Source organism: Lotus japonicus, chromosome 4 (genome assembly GCF_012489685.1).
Source record: "Lotus japonicus ecotype B-129 chromosome 4, LjGifu_v1.2".
NCBI lineage: Eukaryota > Viridiplantae > Streptophyta > Magnoliopsida > Fabales > Fabaceae > Lotus > Lotus japonicus.
In genome coordinates, this window is record NC_080044.1 from 17345519 (window position 1) to 17356235 (window position 10717).

Consider the following 10717-nt stretch of genomic DNA (forward strand, 5'->3'; position numbering starts at 1 on the left):
TTTTTTTGAAAGTAAAAAAAAAGTGTCACTAAAAGTTTTAATGTAAGGGTGACATGTAAGTTTTAATAAAAAAATGTGTCCCTATCAAACTAAGCTTTAATATGTGTAACCATAGATGCATAAGGGTGACATGGATCACACTATTTGTTCAGAAACTTGATTTTAATAAAAGAATCATTCTCCACAATGACGTTTCTAAAACCATAGTCCCAAAGCAAGACCAATGTTATTAGGACGCCACCAAATTACAGATATGAGCACATTTGAAGAGTCAAAGTTCATACTTAAAACCAAGAAACCAACCACTTGAGTCATCTCCAACCACTCCTCCACAACCTACTACGCTCAAAGCCCCCCTAGCTGAACCGTCCACATTGTACTTCACCCATCCATAGGGTGGAACTCCCATCCCATCAGTGTTTGCCTATACCTAGGCAGGTTGATGCCATTAAGCACAACTCGAGCTTCATTGCTTGTGCAACCCTCCTCAAGATGTCGACGATCAACAAACCTAACTTCCAAATTATAGAATCTATCATTGCAACACGAACGAATTCCTCGCCTCCCCAGATACACAATATAACCCCACCAAAGGTATTAGGCCAACTTCCTTAGAGATAAAAAAATGTCAATCATTTTAATCCTTTTTAGGGATTAAATTGATAGCAAAATAATTAAATTGATTGTTTTTTTTTTTCAAGGGAAAAATTATTTTCATTTTTGATTTGATCTAAATCTTCTTGCGACAATGTTTTTCTCTTTTCTAACATTATCCCCTAATTATTACTCCCTATATCCTATATATAAATCCATTTTACCCAATTTTTTTTTTGAAATGCACATAGATAAAATAAAATAAAAACCACCATTTTGTGAAATCACATTTACCTCCATTTATTTATTTCTATTTTCAACTATCTTCATTCAAAACGACATCGTTAAAAGCATTTCATTAACCATTATCTTATGACACGGATAAACAAAAGAAGAAGAGTGAAGCAGCAACAGCAAGTAGCAGCAGAAGCATTGGCAATGGAGACACTGGCTATGCGCGCGGCATCAGCTGCATCTGCAACCGTTCCCCAACCTCAATTCTCATTCCAACTTCAACACTCTCTCTTCCCCGTTCATGGCTTCACACTCTTCCACCGAAACCGCACCGATTCGCCTTCACATCTTTGTTGCAGAACCAGGCACCGCCATTCCCAACCATTCGCCAACAAACAACACCACCTCGTGCTCCATGAAGAACCACAACAACAAGAAGAGGAAGAAGATGAAGAAGTAGAAGTTGAAGAAGAAGAAGCTTCGTATTCGGATGATGACACTTCCTTCTTGTCCCTCACCGTTAAGCCTGACCGGAACATGGCCTTGCTCGACGATTACGAGACGGAGGAGCTCGATTTCGACGATGGCCCTAACCACAGAAGCGGTTAGGATTCGGTTTCCTCTGTTGTTTTGAATTTTTTGATTTTTTCTGAAATTGATTAATATTTCATGATTGTGCCAAAATCAATTAATTTTTATTTTGTTACAGTTAATTTAGTTAAGCATGGTTTGGAGTTTGGAGAGCTTTGAGTTTGTGCTTGCTGTTGCATTTGTTAATTTTTTATGTGTTATAATGTAATGCAGGATATGTGGCTTTACTTGGCAAGCCAAATGTTGGCAAGAGTACACTAGCAAACCAAATGGTTGGTCAAAAGTTGTCGATAGTTACCGATAAACCGCAAACGACAAGGCATCGAATTCTCTGTATATGTTCTGGAACGGATTATCAGGTTTTTAGTCTTGAGTGGTTGCTAATTCTTCTGTTTGAGTTTATCAGCATGTTTACTTGCCTCTCATTTTCCTGCATGCCCTTCCCACATGAATCATGGATTCTGCATTTCCGAAATGCATAATACTATTCAGAGTCTCTAGGATTTTTGAATTGAAGATTGGTTTTTTTCTATAATCAATGTGATCTTCATGACATTCTACTTAATGTTCTCGAAATATTAGAGGGGGTTTATTCCCATCTCATCATAGGAAATTTAATTTTCTTAATAATATTATTAACTAGAACAAAAGACATTCAATATGTGATTTGAGTTTTCTTGGCTATTATCCTAGCCTTGAATTAATGGATGCACACTTGCACAGCAGCATTTGTGTTATATCTTCATTTCTGTGACCTGTGAATCTCTTGCAGATGGTACTTTATGACACGCCTGGCGTTCTACAGAAGGAAATGCACAAGTTAGACTCAATGATGATGAAAAATGTTCGCAGTGCGGCGGTTAATGCGGACTGTGTATTGGTTCTTGTTGATGCATGTAAAGCACCTGAAAAAGTATGGTTCTTGGTTTAAATAACTGTTCTATTTATTTTCCTTTTTTGCTGAATTACTTGCTGTTCTAGATTGATGAATTGTTGGAAGAAGGCATAGGAGATCTCAAAGATAAACCTCCCGTTCTACTGATTCTGAACAAGAAGGATCTTATAAAACCTGGAGAAGTTGCAAAGAAACTTGAGGTTGGAGCTCATTAATTAAAGTTTATATTGGAATGTATTAGTTAATCCACTGATCTGGCATGATTTTTCCAGTGCCGTATGTCCTAATTATTTGATATTTCTCGCAGTGGTATGAGAAATTTACCAACGTTGATGAGGTTATACCAGTTAGTGCTAAATATGGTCATGGGGTTGCAGATGTCAAGGACTGGATACTGTCAAAGCTTCCTAATGGACCATCTTATTATCCAAAAGCAAGTCAAAGTTTTGCTGCTCTCATTCTATTGTCTATTATTGCATCATCACTGTCTCATTTCACTTTTAGAGATAAAAACAGGAACCATTAGACACTGAACTAACCATTTCTTCTGCTATTCCATGCCTGACTATGAAAAGAATAAATGCATTTGATTTAGAGTTCAAAATTCAGAGTAAACTTCAGTGAAAACTGGCTAATTACCTTGGGTTTTATGTTGAAGTTCATTTAAATTGAACCATAAATGCATACAACAGTTACCAATACACATGTTGTTTAATTTACTTTAAGGGTACCTGTTAGTTTTTCTTGTGTATAAAGATGTGTTATGAACAATAAAGTGACAGTCATCCTTGACTGATCAAATTTGTGTAGAGATCTTACATCTTGGAAGGTCATTTTTTGAATTCATCTATCAAGGATAAACGAATTGGTTCATGTGTTTTTTCCATAATGTGAACCACCTCTATAGGCATAGAGTCGCATTGACGGTGATATTGAGAAGGCTATTAGTAGCACACTAGTACTGGCTGGCAACTGTGCGTGACTCTCATAGTTCCTGTACTGTAAGATTTAGAAATAGAAATAATTTTAGATGATGACGAACATTATATAATGCCATGCCCTTTAATATAGGTCTAATGGCGCAAATAGTGTTGACTCTGAAGGACCAATATTTCAAATGTCGCGCCATCAATATTCCTCCAATACTAGAGTGTGTTGCAGATCCCCTCTAGCTATCACTATAGTATTCTGTTAAAACCTTTAGATATGATAAGAACATGAGTGACTTGTCATTTCTTCTGCATACATTTCTTTCATGTGCTGCACTTACCTTAATCTTGTTCTTGAATTCACAGGACATTGTCAGTGAGCATCCAGAAAGATTTTTTGTTGCTGAAATTGTTAGAGAAAAGATTTTTATGCAGTATCGAAATGAAATTCCCTACGCATGCCAGGTGATCATTGAGTTCATTATTTTATTTATGATACAGCTACCTTCCCTTCACCCCACAAAAGGGGAAAAAAAACAATAAAGAAGAAGAAAGAGGTTTCGAACAGGAAAAAAAGGAATTGAAGTTGTAACTAATTTCCTTTTATACAAATGCTTACAATTTTTTTTCCTATTCTTCCAGGTGAATGTTGTAAGCTATAAGGCTCGACCGAATGCGAAAGATTTCATACAAGTCGAGATTTTGGTTGAGAAAAACTCACAAAAGATGATCGTTATTGGAAGAGTATGTAATTTATATCCATTGTGAAAAACCAGAATAGATCAATCCAAAAATCAATGAACCAGTTAGATGTCTTGTTTTTAAATTAAAAAACCCAGTTGATTTTCCATGAAAAACTGGTGACGATGAATTGCTTTTGATTGGTTGTTTTTAATTTTATTAATTTTTGTATTTTTTAATTTAAAAAAAGAATTTTAGCAAAATAAAAATCAATGCTAAGTTGTAGAAGTTCACATGTGGATTATTACAATTTAAGCTTTCATTATTGATAGTTTTTAATATTAGAATGTATAATATGGTCAATTTTTGTTAATTCTAAATTTTGCTTAGCTTAAATTCTTGGTTTTTTATTTATTTTACTCCGTGATGTATTTTATAATATTAAAAATATATTTAATTATCACCTTTTTAACCACGGTTTAACCATAGTGAAACCAAAGAATTGTGAACTAGAATTTTCATCAGTACAATAGTAGTCTGTTACTCTGATATTTAAGCAATTGCTTATCTCATAATTCAGTAAATTGTTTGTGAACTTATGGAATTGATTTATACAAGACACAGTGAAGTGCAATACTGTGATTGGTATTTCTTTGATTCTGTCTTTTTGGCATTTGTTTTGAATTTACTCACTTTAAACTGTATATGACAACATTTTGTATGAAAGGATTTTTTTATATGCTTGAGGTGTTGACCCTTGACATGGCTTGCAACCAAAATTAATACCAATTTCCTAATGTTTTGTTCATATTGAATTCTTACGCATTATGTTTCCATTGGGTGAAATAATCTAATACTGCTAATATATGCTTCTGCCCCCCTCAAATGATCTGTTGCATAGTTATGCTTGAATAGTAACCCACATGTATGTTGTGATCAACTACTTCAGGAAGGAAAGGCTTTGAAACTGCTTGCTACAGCTTCCCGCCTTGACATAGAAGATTTTCTACAGAAGAAAGTTTATCTTGAGGTGCATATCCACAGAATTTTATTTTGTATCTATGCTACATTTGAACCTGAACCTGCATATTTTGCTGGTTTATTTATTAATCTTGATTCTTGAGAGTCAAGTTGTAACAATCATCATGCATTTTACTTCGAGAGTTGAAAAATATTTACTCAACACTGGTGTCTGAACAGATTGAAGTGAAGGTTAGAGAAAATTGGCGACAAGACGAAGGCCTCCTTAAGGACTATGGTTATGGGGGTCAGATACGTGTTTTATGATGTGAAGAAGTAACGAATAACTCGTTGGACATCAATCATAATATGTAAGTTTCGATCCCTTGCTACAGGTACCATAGAAACTTAAAGTGAATATATGATTTTGGCAGACAGTAACCCTGTTCCGCTCCTTGTAGGCTTATCCAATGATCCCCTATTTGGTAAATGTGAAATAAAACTAAGTTAAATAGAAAGTTTAAGACATGGAAACAATGTTCCATGTCATGTTTAGATTACCATTAATTTTGGTTGAACAGTTCAAACGAATGTGAAACATGAATGAAAGAAAACGTAATTGTTATGGTTTGTCACTTTATTTGGAAAATAGGAATTCGAATTGACTAAATATGTCGAAAGTGTAGGGATTTAGGCAAGGTAGAATATATCAATGTCATTTGTTGTATGTATATACATAATACTAGTCATAGTACTAGACTACTAGGGATGTATATAAAAAAAATCTGAAATAGGATTTTTTTTTCTGATAAGTACAGATAATAATGAAAATAGAAAATACCAAATCTGGACTATGGCCCCGTGGAAGAGCTTGTTTGAGCTTATCTATTAGCATAAGCGTTTATGCAAGTGTTTGGTAGAACTTGTGTAAATAGTTTATGGCCTACCTATATGCTGTTTTAAGCTTATGAAGCTGTTCATATTAGTTTATGAATAAAAGCTTATGCTTATTTATAACCTATTTTAATTTTATTTCACTAAGTTTCTCTAATTAGCTCACAAATAAGCGCTTATGCGATAAACACCTATTGCCATAAGCGCTTAATTAAACTGTTTACATAGATGCACCGTATGTCTGGTTGTGGTAAGACAAGATGAAACGGAGAAACTCTATTGAAAGACAAGCTATCCAGGAGGCTAGAGTGTATCTAGGACTGAGCCAACCTATAGAAAGATAGGTTGGGAAGGAGCCAATCAAATGAAAAAAACAGAATACATGATTCAACAGCAACTTTGCGAGGGATTAGCCTCACTGAGCTTTCTGAATTTAGATTCTTGTGCAGCACAACAGGATTATATGTCTGCTTGATCCTGCAAGACACGATACTACACAATGTGCATGCTGCTGCAGAGGGTCCTTCTCTGAAGTTCTTCAGGTTATGTTGTTGTCTGGTTTTGACATAAGACGGTGGTCGCAAAGCAAGCAGGAATGGAAGTGAAATATCAATCAACAAACCAATCCCACATTTTTGGCCTAATTGCTCTGTTTTACCATGAAATGTGAACGCATGAGCCCAATCTCAATAGTGTAAGAAAATTATGTTTGTTCTTGGTTAAATTATTTTGAAGTCTATTTTACTTTGTTTCTTGGTAAGGTAATAAAAGTAACCTTTTTTAGTACTTAATCTTGAAGAAATTTTAGAACATTATTCTAAACAAAGTAAGTGTTGATGTAGTGATAAGATTGTCAGGAAGACTTGTGTATTGCAAGATCCTATAAAAAAATGTGTTTATTAATAGAAGAATTAATATCCACTGATATCACATTGGTTGTATGAATTCAATTTTGGATGAACCAAAATAAAATGCATTAGCCCTCACAACATGGTACAATGTGTAACAGGATTTTTATTCGCGTTTAAGCCAATGTTGAATCACATGTAAAAGAAAACCTAAGCAAAATCCTACAGACCCCAAAACAACGATGATTCTGACCCACGAAGAGGATACAAAAACATCCAGCATAAAAGAATTCCATAGCCATTGCCACAAGATAGCGCAAATGGACCCTGTAACAGCTCCAACAATCACCTGGCTCACCGTGTGAAGTTTTTGCGACACCCGCAGGTATGACTGGAAACATAGAAGTAGCAATCAAGAATGAGAGTGTATAAAATTAAGCCATGACAGTATAGCAGAAAGTGACCATTGACCGATGCAAGAGGTAACCATGACAAACTAGTGTATAAAAACAAGCCAAAGTAACCATTGCCTAATGTAAGAGGTAGCCATGACAAACTAGTGTATAAAATCAAGCCATGACAGCAAAGCAGAAAGTGACCATTGCCTAATGTAAGGTTCCCATGGCAAACTAATTTATACAATCAAGCCATGACAGTATAGCAGAAAGTAACCATGGCCTAATGCAAGAGATGGAAATTCAAGATAACCATTGCCTTTGATCAAACATAAAACATGTACCAATTAACTCAATTGGAAATACTATTTACTCACAAAATAGGAAGCAAATGCTAAGGCCAGGCCACTGCTGGTAATGGTGAACTCATTCATCCCTAGCCATTCAACACCCACAACATGACGAAAGAAACATAAACTTCTGTAGTTAAGTCATGTAATTCTAATATGTCATATTAAAAATGAGAAAGAAATCCAATGCTTTTGCACTTGGATGAAGTGGGGAGAGTAGTTTCTATGGAAACAAAAACATAATGCATTGACGAACCTATGTTAACCAAAATGCGATTAAGCTGAATAGAAATAAGAGGTGGGAGAAATTACCTGACAAAATAATAAACAGGACAATAAAGAAGATGGATTGAGCATGGGAAGAGGGCATCCCAGGGTCAGATTTCAGGGTAGAAGGCCGTTTCTGATTTAGCATTTGTTTGAGCGAAGCAGAAAGCATTGCATTTAAAAAAGACCCCGCTGCAAACCATAAGGCTTCTGCATCATGCCTCCAAAGAATGAAAACACCAAATATGGCAGTTACTAACCACTTGCTCTGTAAACAAAAGCACATCATCAGTTCCTAAAATGACAACTAAACTAGTTAAAACATCTTATATGTAGGCCATCTTATCATAAAAAAAACTTCACTATATGACAGCACTTGGAAGCAAATAGGACGATTATGAATAAGGCCGTCTTATCAAACCCTAAACATTGTCTTAAGGAATATCTAAATAACAGAGCTAGCTTGTTTGGATATCTGTTGGAAAGTATAAAAACGAAAAAATAACAAATTGCTGTACATTTTTTGTGAACAAAAATGGCGTATGAATGTGTTATTTTTCTGTTTTCTCACTTTCTGGATAAAAAGTGTCTCAGAATGTGTCATTTTTCTGTTTCCATTTTTGTTAACTGTGCTCACAATGGAATGACAGTCAGCATACATTCAATGACTCGAGTGGATACAGGATACAAACTCATAAGAAAGGCTATTTCCAAAATCAAAACTGACTGCATTGGAGTTAATTCATTTAATAACATATTTGGATCTGCTTATTTTTTCTTCATAATTAATTCCAATACAATATCCAGAAGCTACTCATATGAACTGATTTGTACCTTAAAATCAATTGTAGAAGATTTTTCAAGGCACAACCAACCAGCAATGACAAAATTAGATTGGAAAGGTTAAGGAATACCAACCATTTGATTGAGAGTTGACTCCAGCTCATGGAACAAAAACTTAGGATGAAACTCGGATGACCCATCAATGAAAGCTTCTTGTTCAACCACTTGAACTTGTCCATCACTCTTTTCATCTCTGTGAGCACAAGCTCCTTTGAATCCATCATCCATTGCATTAGCTGCACAGAGTTTGTCACCAACAAACCCGCCAAGAAAGAGTGTTCTTGAGTTAGAAAATCTACGAGCAAATGAAGAAGAATTTTTCAACAATCTATGTTTATGCTGCAGATTTGTCCCGAGAAAATTGTTAGATGGATTGTAGAAAATGGCAGCTGTATTTGCCGTCATATGGAAGGATAACTACAGCATAATCACTCTGACTAGCTAGCTATAGGCTTCTGAGAAGGATGGATACTTAGCAATGCTCTTCATTGGGGCCGCAAAGTTTGTTCGAAAGTGTCTGATTTGAGAGAAAAATACTAAAAAATAAAGGTAAATGGCATCATTGACTTTTCATTTGGCTTATCTGTTTTTGAAACAATATATATATTAAATAATAAGTTAAGCATTATTTTCAGTCTGAAGTTTAAGCTAGTTTTGGTTTTTGTTGCTTTTGAAATAGGCTCACAGAGAATAAGGGAAATAGTCGGGATTGATCCTTGTCGGAGAGGTGGTTCCGGCCGCTGTACCTACTTGGCAAGACCCATTCAGTTGGCACTGTCACGTCAATTAATGATGTTTGTGAGGAAATTACTAGACTGTTCTTGAGTTAGATAATCTACCAGCAAACGAATAATTTTTCATGAATCTATGTCTATGCTGCATAATCGATCACTCTGAAAGAGACACTTTCTGGTTGGCTGGCTACAGGCTTATGACAAGGTTGGAAAAAAACAAAATTAGTATCTTCTCACTAATCCTGCTTTTCAGGGGGCGAAAAGTTCTACAGATTCCGATTTGAGAGAAAAATACTTAAATATAAAGGTAGCTGGCGTGGGTGACTTTTCCTTTGGTTAATCTGGTGTAGGATTTTTTTATGAGTATTTTATGGGAATGATGTAGACTAATCATTTTTTACACCTAGGTTTTTTTTTTTCAAATCCAGGTGTCTATTTTGTTGTTATAGTTAGTACCACGTACTCATCCTAATTATAAATAGGTAATTGTTATTGCCATCATCCCACCTCTAGTTTCACCACCCTCAGCTTAATCCGTGTCTTATTAAAGTATGGTTTGCTATAATGCTGGGAATTATAAAACTCTCTGTAATCTAAGCTTAAGAGACAACTCTCTCTTAACTACAACAGAACAGATCACATTAAAGCCAAATAGATTAACTTCGATCAGTTTCCTTTTATTTGAACTTATTTATTTTAAAAACTTAGCATATATACTTAGGAATTTTAGCAACAACCTAAGAAAAAGTAATAGTAATTTACTTTTTTCTTTTAATTTCAACATTTCTAGTATATTCATCTGTCTTTTTCTTTTCTTTAACCATTTGAGGGAAAATGATATTTATAGCAGAAGATGAGACAAGAGGCTCTCTTCCATCTATTGATTCTTTGGGACTCTCCTCAGCATGAGTCTCCTTTATAATAACTGGAATGGAAGTTGTTTGCTTCTTGATTCTTTGTGACCCCCCTCAGCAAGAGTCTCCTCTATAGTAACTGAAATATTAGCTGTTTTCTTCCCCTTTTCTCTTTGTGCCTCCATTCTTTTTCTTCTTCTCACTGTGTTGGTTTGAGCTTCCTACTTCAATTTAGGTTCAGTTTGAGGTGGAATAGTGCCTTGTACCTTTTGGGTCATCAATGTAGCAAGATTGGAGACTTATGTCTTGAGCCTTGAACATCTCTTCTGATTTAGCCATGTGCTGCATCATGAAGTGTTGCAAGTTAGGCCTTCTCTACTCTTGTTTTACCAGGGTCCCATAGCGGACGTCAATGTTCACCAGGTGAACCCTAAGAGACCAAGAGAGAATCAAAACAATCCTAACTCACCCTAAAATACAAGTGAACATGTATTGTTCTTTGTCTTTCTTTCTACATATACATGTTGCCTTATAAATATGTACACAATCAATTTCTTATTAAATTCCACATATTCAATACTTATTAAGTTATATTCCTAGTCTTCCGTCACTCGTAGCGTGATATGGGATGTCGTCTTCTACAATCAT

The 10717-nt window shown here is 35.2% G+C and overlaps 2 protein-coding genes across 11 annotated transcripts; one reads left to right on the forward strand and one right to left on the reverse strand.

The window, feature by feature from the left end:
• Positions 1-964: 964 nt before the first annotated feature.
• LOC130711563 (GTPase ERA-like, chloroplastic) lies at positions 965-9721 on the forward strand. Of its 9 annotated transcripts, none has more exons than XR_009010722.1 (12): positions 965-1432; positions 1633-1778; positions 2192-2332; positions 2401-2514; positions 2622-2747; positions 3610-3708; positions 3886-3987; positions 4874-4954; positions 5125-5255; positions 5952-6472; positions 8490-9030; positions 9161-9721. XR_009010722.1 is itself a non-coding variant. In XM_057561244.1 (10 exons), the coding sequence occupies exons 1-9, from the start codon at positions 967-969 to the stop codon at positions 5209-5211; spliced, it is 1362 nt and encodes a 453-aa protein (XP_057417227.1). In that variant the 5' UTR covers positions 965-966; the 3' UTR covers positions 5212-5255; positions 6296-6522. The 9 variants fall into 9 exon arrangements, 2 of the variants coding, with proteins under 2 accessions (XP_057417227.1, XP_057417226.1); XR_009010723.1 differs by having other exon boundaries at positions 6007-6472; XR_009010724.1 differs by having other exon boundaries at positions 6216-6472.
• LOC130711564 (lipid phosphate phosphatase epsilon 1, chloroplastic) lies at positions 6657-8886 on the reverse strand. Of its 2 annotated transcripts, XM_057561245.1 has the most exons (4): positions 8557-8886; positions 7684-7906; positions 7399-7457; positions 6657-7017 (listed from the first exon to the last, which is right to left on the reverse strand). In XM_057561245.1, exons 1-4 carry the CDS (start codon positions 8884-8886, stop codon positions 6793-6795), a joined length of 837 nt encoding a protein of 278 aa, XP_057417228.1. In that variant the 3' UTR covers positions 6657-6792. The 2 variants fall into 2 exon arrangements, with proteins under 2 accessions (XP_057417228.1, XP_057417229.1); XM_057561246.1 differs by lacking the exon at positions 7399-7457.
• Positions 9722-10717: the final 996 nt, after the last annotated feature.